This window comes from Genypterus blacodes, unplaced genomic scaffold (assembly GCF_046128005.1).
Source record: "Genypterus blacodes isolate CSIRO-AG114 ecotype Tasmania unplaced genomic scaffold, CSIRO-AGI_Gbla_v1 ptg000036l_1, whole genome shotgun sequence".
NCBI lineage: Eukaryota > Metazoa > Chordata > Actinopteri > Ophidiiformes > Ophidiidae > Genypterus > Genypterus blacodes.
In genome coordinates, this window is record NW_027466849.1 from 3,271,449 (window position 1) to 3,286,547 (window position 15,099).

General features: G+C 43.9%; 1 protein-coding gene across 1 annotated transcript in view; it reads right to left on the bottom strand.

Moving 5' to 3' along the window:
• The window catches only part of LOC142996137 (neural-cadherin), a 189,234-nt gene that overhangs the window by 77,524 nt on the left and 96,611 nt on the right, over positions 1-15,099 (bottom strand). Inside the window, exons 13-20 of the mRNA XM_076147040.1 lie at positions 14,781-15,030; positions 13,217-13,344; positions 12,890-13,076; positions 10,561-10,704; positions 5,928-6,048; positions 5,015-5,177; positions 3,275-3,943; positions 55-246 (exon numbers count right to left, since the gene is read on the bottom strand). Coding sequence (XP_076003155.1) covers positions 55-246; positions 3,275-3,943; positions 5,015-5,177; positions 5,928-6,048; positions 10,561-10,704; positions 12,890-13,076; positions 13,217-13,344; positions 14,781-15,030 — 1,854 coding nt within the window. The remainder of the gene's footprint in view (positions 1-54; positions 247-3,274; positions 3,944-5,014; positions 5,178-5,927; positions 6,049-10,560; positions 10,705-12,889; positions 13,077-13,216; positions 13,345-14,780; positions 15,031-15,099) is intronic.

A 15,099-nucleotide genomic window follows, 5' to 3' on the forward strand; every position in this document is an offset into this window, starting at 1 on the left:
GATGAAATGTTGAGAAGTACACAGATCTGTCTGAAGGAACCCCCGAGCACACACCTTCAGTGTAAGGTTGAACCTCTGTTCGCTGTGTCGCTCAAAGTCCAGACGTTTCTTCAGCCTCAGGGTGCCACGCTGCTCCTGCCTGTGGCTGACCATGTAGAACTTCTGCTCTTGGTCTCCAGCTACAACACTGAAGGTCAACTGAGCATTTTCTCCCGTATCCTTGTCCTCGGCGGAGAGCTCCAGAACCTAAGAGTGAGCAAAATGCCAGGCAAATACATGATATTGATGTTTTCTCAGAATGAAAAATAGAAACGCAGCACAGGCAGACACAGGGTTCATACGCTGTTCTAGGCTGGATGAGCTCAGTATTCTGGATGGATTTTTGGACACATGGATACTGTCCAGTAGCTTAATTGGCCATCAAAATCAGCCTGAAATCTGATAAGTGATACATAGAAGTCATACATAGTGCTAAATTAAGTTTTACGTCAGGTTATATTTATTTCTACAGCCCAATGTCACAAATGATTTCTTACTCTGCAGGTAACTCCCCCATTAAACTGTAGGATATACTGCCAAGGGAAAAAATGAAGGACATCATGAAGGACAACACAAACAACTTTGACTGCGGTCCCACCAACCAGTAGAAAGAATTATAGAACATCTGAATAAGGATATCATTGCTGATTTTCCACATTTAAACTTTGAACAACATTTATAAAAGGTTTAACTTTAGACTGTATTTAATAATCAAATTCATTAGATAACTAGATTACATTGGCATGCATCACATAGCCACTTGTGCCAAAAATAGTGAAGCAATAGTCGTTTAATCATGGTATTTATATAATTGTCTAAAATTCCCCCCTAATTATCCACATTAGCATTACCACACACTCATTTACATGTGCACATGGGAGAACAAGTCTGAATTATATTCATAAATAACGTTGAGCTGATGATGTCATGTTTACCGAAACTCCCATCTGATGACCTCTGTCCTGAGGTCAGAGGTCAGGACAGGTGAGTACATGGAGACCGGGCGATAACAGGAGTCAAACAATAGGGCTAAAGAGGCTAAATGTGTGTGTGAAATCACAGCAATTTAAAAGTCGCTGACCCCTGATGTATATGACCATATAATGCAGTACATTTGATTATGCATTGTTTCATTTTCTTGATCTACTATTATTTTAGCAAATTTTCCACATCTAGTTTTTCATTGTGAAAGCTGGATTGTATATATTTATTTTTTTCTGCCTGTGAAACCACTACAGGCTGTTTTTCAACTCAGTCATAACCAAATCATGCTAAAAGTGCACTGTGTGTGTCCTGAGTGAAACAGGGCGCCTAAAACCCACTGCAGCATTGTGTTTCTGACAGAGCCACCGAGTGCTTCTTTCTTTGACTGTTCATTCTCTGTCTGTTGTGTGCTGCCTCTTCCCTAAAATGCTACAGAGGTCAGGCCAGATTTACACATGGCTTTAATACATATAATATATACAAAAGATGGCAGTCACACTGATCCTGCATTTGCTGGAGATTGTACACATCCTCTAGATCAGTGATATGTGGTACCACTGGTGGTACGCGGGCTCCCATTGGTGGTATGCGGAGGTACGCAGCAGAAGAAAAAAAACTGAATCACGAAAAAATTGAAATGCGACTTAAAATAAATGTTTGCACACTGCACACTACTACCCCTTAGCGATAGTGGCGCTGCGTGTAAACGTCAACTATAAGCTGACTACTACAGGCTTAACTTAACTGTGGGGGAGAAAAGTGTGAGCGGTCCAAATCCACTTAAGTCGTGGCTCCAGAGGGGAACTAAAAGGACGAAGTCTGTGGATCAGGTATTTTGAACAGCCTGAACGACGGTGAACGGAGTGTGAACGGAGTGTGAACGGAGTGTGAACGTTAGCAGCAACATAAGTAGTGTGAAGTGTCCACAGCACCGGTAGCTGGCTGCAAAAAGCGGAAAACAATACGAAAAAATGACCCGAGTTATATCAACCTGGGATTCAGCTGGAGTGGGACGGAGGACGAGCCAAGGCCACAGTGTGTGTGTGTATGTGGTGATGATCTCAGCAATGAGTCCGTGAAACCATCGCATCTCAAACGGCATCTTACAACAAAACACACGATGCTGAAAGACCAACCAGTGGAGTTTTGTGTACCCAAACTGAGCGCAATTCAGTTCCGTGGTGCACCTTCACCTGCACCTACGCCTCCGCATAGCAAAAGCAGCTAAGCCGCACGTAATCGGTGAACAGCTGTGTTTACCATTAGCAAAAGAGATGGTACACATTATGTGTGGCGAGAAGATCGCCAAACAGTTAAATTTGGTGCCACTTTCAAATGACACAGTGTCGCGGAGAATAGAAGCCATGGCAGATGACGTTAAGACGACACTGATTGAACGCATTACAAATAGTCGCTATTATTCTATCGATCTGGACGAGTTTGGCCAATTTGCTTGTTTATGTCAGATATGAGCATGATGGTGCAGCTTAGGAGGACTTTCTGTTCTGTCAGGCCTATAAGAGTTATAAACAGTTGCCAAAATGCTGTGTGTTTGAAGTACAGTTGGTTGTGTTTTTGATTTATGTTCTCACATGCTGTGTGTGTGTGTGTGTGTGTGTGTGTGTGTGTGTGTGTGTGTGTGTGTGTGTGTGTGTGTGTGTGTGTGTAAGAGGGACTACCCCCTGCCCCATATAGGAGAGTTGTTCTAGTACCAATTTGTACAATGTGGCTGTGATTGACAAAGGTCAAATTAAATAATATTCTTATGAGGAATAAATGTGCTTCCTGTAAGTATTTTGCATAGCAGCTGAACAGGGTCGGCCTACGCTACTGTATTTTAACATCGGCCATAGTGGTGGTGCTTGGACAGCCAAATATTTTCTGAGGTGGTACCCGATTTAAAAAGTTTGACAACCACTGCTCTAGATTATGTAATGTGTGTTCGCAAGATGTTATACCTACAAAACTGTTGAGGGTAGTCTAGTCCTGACCAGGATAATGAGGGATAGCATAACCAGATACCAGATAGCAGATACCATTGTCTCCTCAATTGTCACATCAGACGGGAGTGGAACACATAATACCATATTTGCATACACTGTTGCACAAAAAGAGCACCAAATTTATGCTCCACGTCCCACATTGTGCCCTGGATGCTGAACTGCAGCACTGATTTGACCATAACGCTTTGCTATCATCTTCTTCTTTAATGTTTTGCATAACAAAACAAACAAAGCCTCTGCTTACCCACCTCTGCATTGGGCTCTGCATTCTCTGAGATCTTTGCCAGGCAGGAGTGATCGGTGAATCTCGGAGCGTGGTCGTTCACATCCTTGACTTGAATGGTGGCAGTTCCAGTTCCTGTCATCCCTCCCCCGTCCCTGGCCTCCACCACCAGGAGGTAGGACTCGGCCTGCTCGCGGTCCAAACCGCTCATCGCTACAGTTATGGTCCCTGTGCTGGGGTTAATGGTGAACATTTCAGAGAAGACCGGTAACCCTCCCAGCTCGCTATTGCTGGCATCCAAACCACCCACAATCCTATAGGACAGCACAGCGTTCTGCCCCACGGCCGAGTCATCCAGGTCAGTGGCCGTCATCTCCATCACAGATGTCCCTGTGACCGAGTTCTCCGCCACGTCTCCATGGCAGCTGGGGGCACAAGTGAAGACGGGAGCATTGTCATTGATATCCCACACATTGATGATGACGTCGGTGAAGCCTGTCAGGCCCTCGCCGCCCTCATCTGTGGCCAGGACCACAAAGCGCCAAACAGCGCGCTCCTCTCGGTCCAGTGTGCGCTGGGCGTAGATCTTGCCGGTGACCTCATCAATGATGAATTCGCTCTCAGCACCCTGGCCGTGCAGAGAGTAACGCAGAGCCTCTTGGTCAGCATCCTTATCTGGGTCTGATGCAGTCACCTACATCAAAGAAAGAGAGAGAGAGAGAGAGAGAGAGAGAGAGAGAGAGAGAGAGAGAGAGAGAGAGAGAGAGAGAGAGAGAGAGAGAGACTGTGAGGGGTTTTTCCCTCACTATTCAATCATCGAAATGCTCCAGACTTGGGGAGGTGGTATCATGACCGGAAGCGTTCCACACCTGTTCTGCACTTATGAACTCTCCAACAGCAGAATATGGCAGAAGCCCAGCACTCAAAACCTCCTCATCTGCATCTCCCCTCCCGTCTGCTCTTTCTCACTCATCCTCACATCAGCGGCAATTATGCCCGGGGCAGTCAGAGGATGATTTAATTTAGAATGAAAATTTGTGGTGTGATGTAGAGGCAGAATTACCCTGTGTTCATTTACAAGAGTAAGACATGTGCTCTTACATACATTATGCAAAGTGGGAAGAAAGCACCAGGTTTTTGTTTAATGTCAGAGATCAGTGTTATGTTATCTCATGATACAGATAAGGACAATGATGGTGTGATATACAAGAATACCCTATAAATAATCAAATACAGTGATGTTGCCATGGACACGTGCAATCATGGCTCCACAGCAATCAATTTTGTCCAAAAATAATTAAATATAAATTCCAACTGGTGCAGAAATAATGATGCACTCGATCAGTGTGAGTTATTTCAAAGAGACAGCTGCTGCGCTTCCCACCAGCTCGGGAGTGTAAAGTGAATGGATTTAGATTTGAATCATAGTTAAGACAGTCGTACTTGCAGGAGTCAGAGAGGTCTGGCAGATAAACTCATGTATGACTTCCCCCACACTTTACCGCAGCTGAAAACCAAATCATTTCAATTCCTGGAGACTAAATTTGTCATCCCTGGCAGCAAAAGCTGAGAGCAGGCGACACAACAGCACTTCATTGAAACTTGCACTTAGATTTGGTTCTTGCGGGTGCTGTGGCGTTTGTATGATCAGACTACAAAGCCACACAGTGAGGTAATGTGTTAAATTGTATGTCATTACTGAGTGAAACACACTTATCAGAGCTATACATTTACCCATAATTGAAGCTATATAGGTGTCCTGTACCTGTAACACGAACACCGGTGAGCCGTCCAGCTCCTCTGTCACGCTGCCGTAGTACTCGTTGACAGTGAAAACTGGAGCTTCGTCATTCTTGTTGACCACGCTTACGGTGACCGACGTGTAATCCTCCCATTTCCCATCTGAGGCCAGGACGTGCAGCTTGTACCTGTAGGGGGAAAGAGTTTGTTTTGTTTAGCTGATTAAAATTGTTGTTCCAAACTACACAACTACGACTGCATTGAACAAAAAAGTTTAATTTAAATTCAGTAACAGTCAGTAAAGCTGTTTTTCAGGCTTTCTCTCAGTAGCAAGGAAATACTTGTGATAAGTGTCTGGATTTTAAAGAGGATTTGTTCTGAAGAAAGCACCAGGCTGATCACCTTGAAGTGTCAGCCTTCATCCACTGTGAGGTCACAACCCCTGGACAGTAGCAGGGTTAGCGCTGGCTAAATCCCCGGGATCTGCGGTATCACAGGACGCCATAAACTGGTTCATCCTGAGGGTGTGGAATTAAGACGAGCAGGACGCCTGAGGAGACGCCAGCATAGCCAAATTCTAAGTTTAATCTCACAACTCTTTTTCCAATGTAAGCCCTTTTTTTCAATGGGCCCCTAATGAACTTCTGTAAGAAACATAAATGAACGACTAATCTCTATTTATTTATTTATTTGTTTGTATCTCTCTGGCTGTTTGAGTAGAGGAAGTCCTCATCATCCTACAGAACTTTGGGACGGTCATGAACCATTTCTTGATTCAACCCCTTGAGACGCCCTATGTGATACTGGCCTACACAAATTAACTTTACCTGACAACATTTCAGCCCTTGAAATCCAACGTCACATACAGTAGATCTTATTGTAATATCATTGATATACTGTAGCTTTGTGCTTTACGTGTACTTCTGCAGAGGCCCTACCTCTTGTTCTGCTCGTAATCCAGAGGCTGAGCGATAAAGATGGCGCCCACTTCTGGCTCCACGTCAAACACCCCTCCCATGTTCCCCGACGTGATCTGGTAGCGCAGTTTTGCATTTCCACCTGTAAAACCGGAGCAAACATTTTCAATAAATGGACCTTATCTCCCGTCTGTGTCCTCCCCTGACACTGAGTCCTGCGCTATCTGTTTCTGCCAATCCGCCAATCTGTCTTTATTAGCAGAAAAACACTTTACCTGCCAGTAATGTATTTATGGCAAAAACTATATGAAAAGGAGATGTCAAGGCAGGGAAACTCCAAACCCTGCCAGATACTTAGTAATGGATGCTTAAGTAAAGAAAAGAATATAACTATCACACAGGAGACAGTAAGGCAAACAGTGAAGTTAGCCAACTGCTTGCTAATTAGCATTCATGCTCTGAAAGCCTCCCTCTCATAATTTGCTGACAGACTAAAGGTCACTGTGCTTTGATTGTATCTAACATTACCTGCCACAGTGAATTCCCCTGACATTAGGGTTTCCTTCCTCTAAGTAGCAGCTGGACTGGTTACAGTCACAAATGTAACACCTCACAAAATCTACCTGGAAATACATCGAGAATCAGGAAGTACACCAAGGAACAAAGTGTGCAGTGTGTACCGAACACCAACTGCAGCTCATTTGTAAAAGCTTATGCTGTGTTAATTAGTGCACTGGTATCCCATTAACACACATTGTTGTGAGTATTGGAACGTTAATAAGCTGCCACCTCGCTTCATGCTCCTTATTCTGGCACCAAACCAGAGGGGAACTGCAAAGGAATGTGGAATCTGTTTTAGAGTTCGGAATGAGAGAGGAGGAAATGACGACTAATTCCCTCATCTGTTTGGCAGAAAACACAACAAAACAAAGCAACAAGATTGTGGTGAATGTAGGGGACGCCATCGATGTGTGTGAGAAGATGGGAGAATCTGCTCAGGGTGTGTGTGTGGAAGGAGCAGTGAAAAGAAGTAACCCATGAGATCAAATCAGATGATAGCACGATTACTGCAGGCTATTCAATTAGATTTGCTTTATCTAGCAAAAGTCAAGATTATGAACATTTAAAAAGACAAAAAATTATCAGCGCAAAAGAACATCACCTCAATATTTTGTACAATATGGTCTCGGATCTCATTGCTGTGTTGACCTGCCAGCATTTACAAAGTCGTCTCTCCATCTCCATCTTTGCCTCACTTAATCTTTTTTTTCTTCTTGTACTACTTTTGCACTGCAAAGCATTTTTAATAAAGTGCATTAGATGCTGATCAACAAAATGTGCCCCACTGCCCCCCCTCCCCCAAATGCAATTACCAGTAAAGCCAAGGTCTGCATCTCCATCACAATTGCATCCACTAGGCCTCGTGTTAATATGAAAGGGAAAGCAAAAACCTCTGAAGACAAAATGAGATTCACTGCTTATTAACAAGATGAAAGCCAAGGAGGAGAGAGAGAGAGAGAGAGAGAGAGAGAGAGAGAGAGAGAGAGAGAGAGAGAGAGAGAGAGAGAGAGACGACTTTAATCCACATCGTTTTGTACCGTCTGTCTGTTGGCTTTTTAAATGAGACATTAGGGGATATATATTGAAGTGCATCCTTTCTATCACTTTCTTTCGCTCTCTGTTTTTGCGTCTCGTCTTCATCTATGAGCTCAGTTACCCAGAGGACAAGAGCAGCGCCGGGACGCACACACAGCAGTTACAACAAGCAAAGCAAAGAAAGAAGGGAAAATGTGTTTGTTTTTTTTCTTCTCCCAGTTGTACCCGTTTCAAAAAAGAGACTCTCTTGATATCCTTCGGGTGCTTCAGTGAAATTGGAGACAAAACGAGAGAGAAAGAGAGAGAAAACAGAGTGAGAGGGCAAAGATGTCACAAATTGTTAATCGATTACACTCACAATTAACACAGTAAATATCTTGGTGATGCTTTGTTTGTGCTCCATTTTTCCCCACACTGAGTGAGCCGCATTCGCTGCAATTAATATATCACACAAACTGGGATGAAAAAGAGGTTTTGTGAACTCCAGTTGAACAGAGTATTGGAAACAGCTTTTAATTAAATTGTTGAAAATTTGTTCATATATGAAGTGTATATCCATGATTTCTCAGCTGTGCCGTCTTCCACCTGTTTGTGTTTGTGTGTGTAGATTATCATTGAGCCGCGCTTATTTTCCTCCAGAAACGTCCATATTGTGACAAAATTTTCAAAGAGGCTCCTGTAACACAAGGTGCTTCAGTTCAGTGGTAAAGCTGCTAATGAGATTCATTGTGGCTTCATTGTGCATACGATTAGAGCAAACGCCGTACATCACATCTGCAAGTAGGAAGTTGTCTTCTCCATAAGTCCGTCCTTTTCTCCCAACATGACCCCCCCCCCCCCCCCCCCACACACACACACACACACACACTCTATCTCTCTTTGTCCATCTCACTCTATTGATAAGCTTATCAAAGACTCAAGAAGGCAAAAGGTGAACAAGTGTCGTGTCAGCCTGAGTGTGAGTGTGTGTGTGTGTGTGTGTGTGTGTGTGTGTGTGTGCAGCTGGAGATGGTTATTCATCACAGCTAGGTGTGAGGTGCACAGCAGCAGGCTTCTGAACTCCAGTATGATAAATGCTGGATAATATGAAGTTGTACTTCTCTCCTCCTCCTCTTCTTCCCCAACACACACACACACACACACACACACGCACACACACACACACACAAATTCACAAATACCTCCTTCTGTGTTCCCCTCTCACCTCCCCCGCTACCAAGAAGGAAATTATCTCACAATGCATTCATCGCAAGCTGTTTCTGTGTGCCGATCTGTTTGTTGCTGCACAGATTTGCGTTGTTCTGAACCGGCGGGGGGGGCGGGGGCCTGCCGGTGAATAAATGTCAACGGAGACTGGAGGAGCCTGGAGGAGGCGTGCGTGGAGGGAATAAGAAACGGAAAAAGAGGGACAAGCAGAGAGGTGATGCAGCTGTAAAAGGAACCAGGTCTTCCCTTGTACAGCGTCGGGCAGAGAGCATCAACCTCACACTCTGTAGGTCCATCTAACGCAGCTGTGAGAGAGCTTTTAGTTTATAAAATAAGATAATCCTTTCTTTGTAAATGGTTAAAGTAAATTGGCATTTCACTTGCTTTATATACTGCAACCAGGGACTTAATAGGATTACAGACTTTTGATGGTTCCATTCCCATTTCAACGGTCTGATTTGAAACCTTTGTATTGCATCGATTCTCTTTCCTAATAGATGATTCCAAGCACGTGCACTACAACTGGAGGCCAACGGGTGATCGCTCTATCTTCTGTGCCCCTGACATGAAAATCAACGATACAAACACCTGTGCAGTTTAAGTTTATGTCTATTTATGATATTTTTCCAACTTTCCAAGTACAGTATGTTCAGTGAAATTTGCTTCACGTTTCAATTTATTGGATTTCCCATTATTACTGTATCTCTGTTGAATAACGTGTGAGCCATTTAAAAGGTTTAAATGTTTTATGTTTATATGTTTGCTGCCCTAGAATCCACCCTGAAGTCACTACCTCATCATCTTGTTTTGCTTGTTTGGAATGGAAAACGAACAGTTGAACTTCTCCTTCCACCCAACAGCCTTCGCAACTCCTCCTGAGAAACTCAGAATCCATCAGTAGGTGGCGCTACGGAGATATTAAAGCATCCCATCAGGATGTATGTAGGATTTCAGCAAATTCCATGAAAGAAATGTTTTACTTTTACTTAAGATCTATTGCAGCTTTCATGTTGTAGTTAGATTCACAGAATCTTGTCATGGAAATAGAAGTAACTACACAACCTACAAGTAAATCATCAGATGTACGACGCCAGTTTGCGTTTGGAAACAACAGACCCTATTGTTTCCACCGCAATATTTATCTTCATTCACATTTTAACTTATGCCTTGGATCTCTATTATGAAGCACGTTAATCAAAACAGTGAAATGTTTTGTTGTTACAAATTTAAGACAGTTACGATGTTGTGACACAGATGGAGGCAATTTCCATACTGGTATACATTCCTTACAGCAGCAGTGTTAACGTGATGTTTCCTCCAGCAGTTACCATGACACAGCACGGAGAGAAAAAGCAGAGGAATGGCAACTTTGCCGCAGATGAAGCTGCGGGGCAATGACGCGCGGAGGAAAGTAAATGAAGTCTAATTGAAATGTATGAGCAAAGGGGGAAAATTAGTTTTGAGCCTTTTATTTCTTAAGTCAGATAAAAATATCAAGACAGGAAGTTTCACATTTCAACCCTCGAGAGCTTCTTTTGTTGAATGTTCTTCTACAGTGACTGGTTAAAAACTCACTTTGCAGTTTTTTTTGGTGAATCTCTGACATGTTTTGTAATGCAAATCCTCTCCCCTAAAACCAACGGGAGGGGAGGGGGGTCAGAGAAAAGTAGCAAAGTAAAAAGCTTTTTTGAGAGCCTAAGAAGCACTTCAGTAATCTTTAGTAATACGCTTGAGAAAATGTGTGCCATTATGGCCTCAGTATCTGAACCCTGCATTCAATCCTGCACTTTACGCCCAATAACCCCACTCCAAACACACAGCATTCTCATTCCTTCATCTCAAGGCAACTCACCTTCATCCCCGTCGTTGGCGCTGACGGTGAGGATGGCAAAGCCGACGTCAGCGTCCTCGTCCACGTCAACCTCGTATGACGCCTGGGCGAATGCCGGCTTGTTGTCGTTGACGTCGCTGATGAAGACACGGACGTACGCCGTGTCTGACAAGAGACGAGAGAGAGAGAGAGAGCGAGAGAGGTGACAAACGAGAAGAGAAGAATGAGGCCGTGCTCATTCTGTCAACCTGAGTGCGAACATCTGTCTGTCATGCTGTCACGCAACAACAACTTTTCTTCTTCTTTGACTCTTTTCACGCAGGTTGCCTGTGTCTATTTTACACATCTGTCATCACATATGTTCCATTTTACTATTAAATCTTATTACTCATCATTCAACATACAACTACAGGCTGAAGTGGGAGTGAACAGCACCCTGGAGGTATCAAGGCTCTGTAGCTGGACAACCCAACCCTTGCCTTTAATAACAACATCAAAAGAAGACTAATTTGCGATATACACTTGGAGATGTGATAAATTATTGAAGCTGGGGTGCACAGCAGGATGCACAGTACATGGCACACATAGCCATCAAACGCAGCTCCTGATATCAAGTCACAGGCGCCAAGGTTTCCTACTGTACGTGTTCATCATCTACATTGGTTGCGAGTCCCTTCTTTTCTATGGTTACCCATTTCCCAGAAGTATGTACATGTGTTTACTTGCTGCAAATAGCACAAAAACTGATGTTCTCGCCCACAAATAAGCTGCATCAAAGGTCAGGGTTGTGGATGGTCGTGGACAGGGATTGGTTCTTGTGTCTACATACTGTATGTGCTTGTTTGATATACACATATTTCTACAACACCTTGTGCATGTGTATGCAAAACAAAACACAGCACATATCAAGAGGTCATCTTCCTCTCTGCCTCCTCTTCAAAACTGTGGCATACATTTCTGAAGAAGGATAGATACATTTCTACATTACCTCTTTGACAATGAAGAAATACACTTTTATCCAAGTTTTTATGCAATAAATGTGTCTGTGTTGGCAATAATCAGTTAATTTAACTCTATCTAGCAAGGATATTACGTTGCCTGCAAATGTCACAGTAACCCACACCGAGAGAGAGAATCTGTTATTAATCTGTGCTTATAGCTACGGAAAACATATTCCCGGTCTGCCTAGTTGGCTCTTCTCTTTGTCGCTCCCTCTCTCTATCCACCCATCTGTCTTAACATCTGCTCATCACTGTCTCTCAGTTCTACTGCTGGAGCATGTATGGATCTAGTCTGGCAGCAAATAAGAGAGAGAAGTAACGGAGAAGAAAGATGGATGAAGAGAGAGTAAAAGAGAGAGAAGAGTCTTTGGTCCTTCAGTAAAGAGAGAGAGAGAGAGAGAGAGAGAGAGAGAGAGAGAGAGAGAGAGAGAGAGAGAGAGAGAGAGAGAGAGAGAGAGAGCGAGAGAGAGAGAGAGAGACAAACAGATGTGTGGGGGGGTGAGGCAGAAAGCAGCAGAAGCAGTGAACATCCTTAGTGAACAGTCTTAAATGAGGCCGACAGAGCAGCTGTGTGGCGCCTTGTGCCCCGCTGTTTCCCTGCTCCTTTTTAGCTTCAAGAACAGTAAACACCACCAAGTCGATTCAAACTTTTCTCCTCATCCAAAACAATAGTTCTAGCCGTAAAATCACCATCACATTTGCAATTTTGAAATATACTTTCCCTGCTGTTTAACATACAAAATACTATTTCGATTTTAGATCAAAATGATTCAATACATATGTAGAACAAAACTAGATTTGCCCACAGCAGAAACACAACGACATTCAGGACTTAAAGATACAATCTCTGAACAAATTTCTCCTCAGCAACATTTACATTTTAAGTATTTATCTCCAGCAAAACAAAGTTACATTGCAAAATATCTATCAAAACAAATGACCCGAGCACGGCAACAGGCTGCCTCAAAAAGTGCCCGAGTGCAGCACAAGCACGTCAGAATCACTGTTAATCATTTTTCTTAACATCTCTAAATTCTAACATGGACCGCAAAAATGTCAACGCTTGCAAATAATGAATTTTGTTACAGTCCGTCTTTTCAGCAGCTTGTTACAATCCCTCAGTGGTGTTGAAACTGTCCTGCTGAGTGTTTAAGATCTGTTTTTGGCACGACAAAGAATTCAATTATATGTAGAATCACAGTGTCCTTGGAAATGCAAATGTTTATTTTTTGGGGAATTCCACTAAAATACAATTTTCTCAGCCAGAACCTGATTCAGGAACAGAAGGAAACACAAATATACAAACTGGTCATAAGCTGTAGGTGTATTTTGCGCGTCCTCTGTCCTACCGGAGTTGGGCTGTCCATGTTTGCCGGGCCGGGCCGACTCCCAGCCGTCCACAGATTGGACCTCAAGCAGGTAGGAGCTTTTGGTTTCACGGTCGAACACCGTCTGCGTGTAGATGAACCCCAGCTCGGGGTCTATGCGGAAATACTGGTGGTCCCCGCTGCGATCTTCCAGCAGAGAGTAAGAGATCTGCAGGGGGGGTTGAGGTGAAGATCAAACGATAAATCAAACGTTTATGTCAGTTATGCTCAACCGGTAACGGAGACACAGCGGAGATTCAAGATCACCTTGCACTGAAGCGACAGTGAATGCACCGCTCGTGTCCTCACCTTGCCATTGAGACCCAAGTCCATATCGTTGGCCGAAACCTGAAAAACCATGGTACCGGAATCTAATCCCTCGGTGACGGACGCCTCATAGATGGAGGAGGTGAAGAACGGGACGTTGTCATTGACATCTGCAGAAGAAGAAAGAGTGAGTTAGGAAAGGCATTTAAGGTAATGTTTTCCCTTGAACGCTACATATTTCATAGCTTTGCGGCACAGACGTTGGCTCACAGGTGTCATTTACATCACATCTCTTTTTATCAAATAATCCACCATTTGTCCCAAAGATTATTATGATTTTTTTTTAACTATAAATTAGAAACTAGATTATGAAACTCGCAGCAGCAGGCTGTGCAGCCATCTGTGGTTCCTTCTTACGCTCCGAAGACAGGAATGCAGGAATGGAGATCTAATTTGGCAAACAGGATCGGGTTTCATTGCATTTGTTGTACCTTAGTATTTGGATTCAACGATTAGTGCCCATATTGACACCATGACACCTCCACACAGTGATGCATCACATTGCATTTGAAAAGGTTTGCCATCCTGCATCTGGTTACGCTGAAGAAAGCCATAAAGAGGAAGAGAATGTGGAAGCAGAGGGGGAACTAACCTCCATAGAACCAGCGAGAAATAATGAGAACTCACATTTTTTTTGGTTCAATCGCAGAAGCCAAAATTTTGAAGGGACAAGACTTGTAAAGAAAAACGTGTTGAACGTAATGCTGCATTTTTTCCCCCTTCTTCTTCTTTTTCCTTCTCTTCAACTTTCTTCTGAGAAAACCTCTTAATCTATGAATAAAAACCGGAGCCTTAAATCCATTACAGACCCGCCCCTCCCTCAGCAGAGGAGTCAAAGAGCGTTGCTATTAAAAGGAGCAAGGAGGTTGGGGAGAGAGCGAGAGGACGGCGGGGGCAGGAGGGACAGAGATAGGAGAGGGTGTAGGCAAATTAATTATTTCTCACTGGATTCAGATGGTTCAATGGACAGGTATGGCGTATATGTGTGGGGGATTCAATTCAGCCTGCGCGGTTGCGACAGGCAGTTATTTTGAAGAGAAAAATCAGGGACTCAACTGCTGAATCGAGCCAGAGAGGCTATATTGGGAGCGCTTGGTAACATGTGTTTCTGCAGCTAAACAGAAGGGAACGGAGGGGCTGATGATTTATGTCTTTATTGATTTATTTATGTACTATTTACTTGCGGTGGTTTTCACGCGACAAGTGTAATTATTTCACATTCTCCCTCCACTCGGGCTTCAATAGGACACAAAATACTTTTGCACAGAAATCCCGTCATTGTTCCAAACTCAGCCCGTAAAATGTAGATGGTGGGGGATCTTTAATCAGCGGTGACATGATGAAGTTTAAAACCCTGATGAAGCACCGAGCGCTAACTGCTTCAGCTGATGAAGGACAAAATGGAACATGTTGCTCATGTAAGTGCTGATTAAAGAACCTTAATCATATCGGCTACGTCTGTCTGAGTGCTCTGAGGGTGAAGTGTTACTGCGCTCTCCTACTGCTCCTTTCAACTTCCTGTCTAAATTCTACCAGAATAGCTCACCTGTGACATTGATGAAGACTGTGGTGAAGGCCGCCAGTGGGACGGCAGCAACGTTCTGCGCGCGAACCCGAAGCAGGAAGTTCCTTGTGGTCTCGTAGTCTAGGGGTTCGGCAACCAGGATGGAGGCGGAGCCGTCCTCGCGGTTGGGCGTCAGGTAGAAGCGGACAGGCATGTTGGTTTCTGGCACCATGCCATCCTCCAGGTTGTACGTCACCCTGGGGTCGCCCAGGGGAGACGTGGCTTTGATGGTCTGTGTAGGAGCAGAGCGGAGGGCGAGACGTTTGGTTGGTTGGACACATTCCTGGTTATGTGTATACGT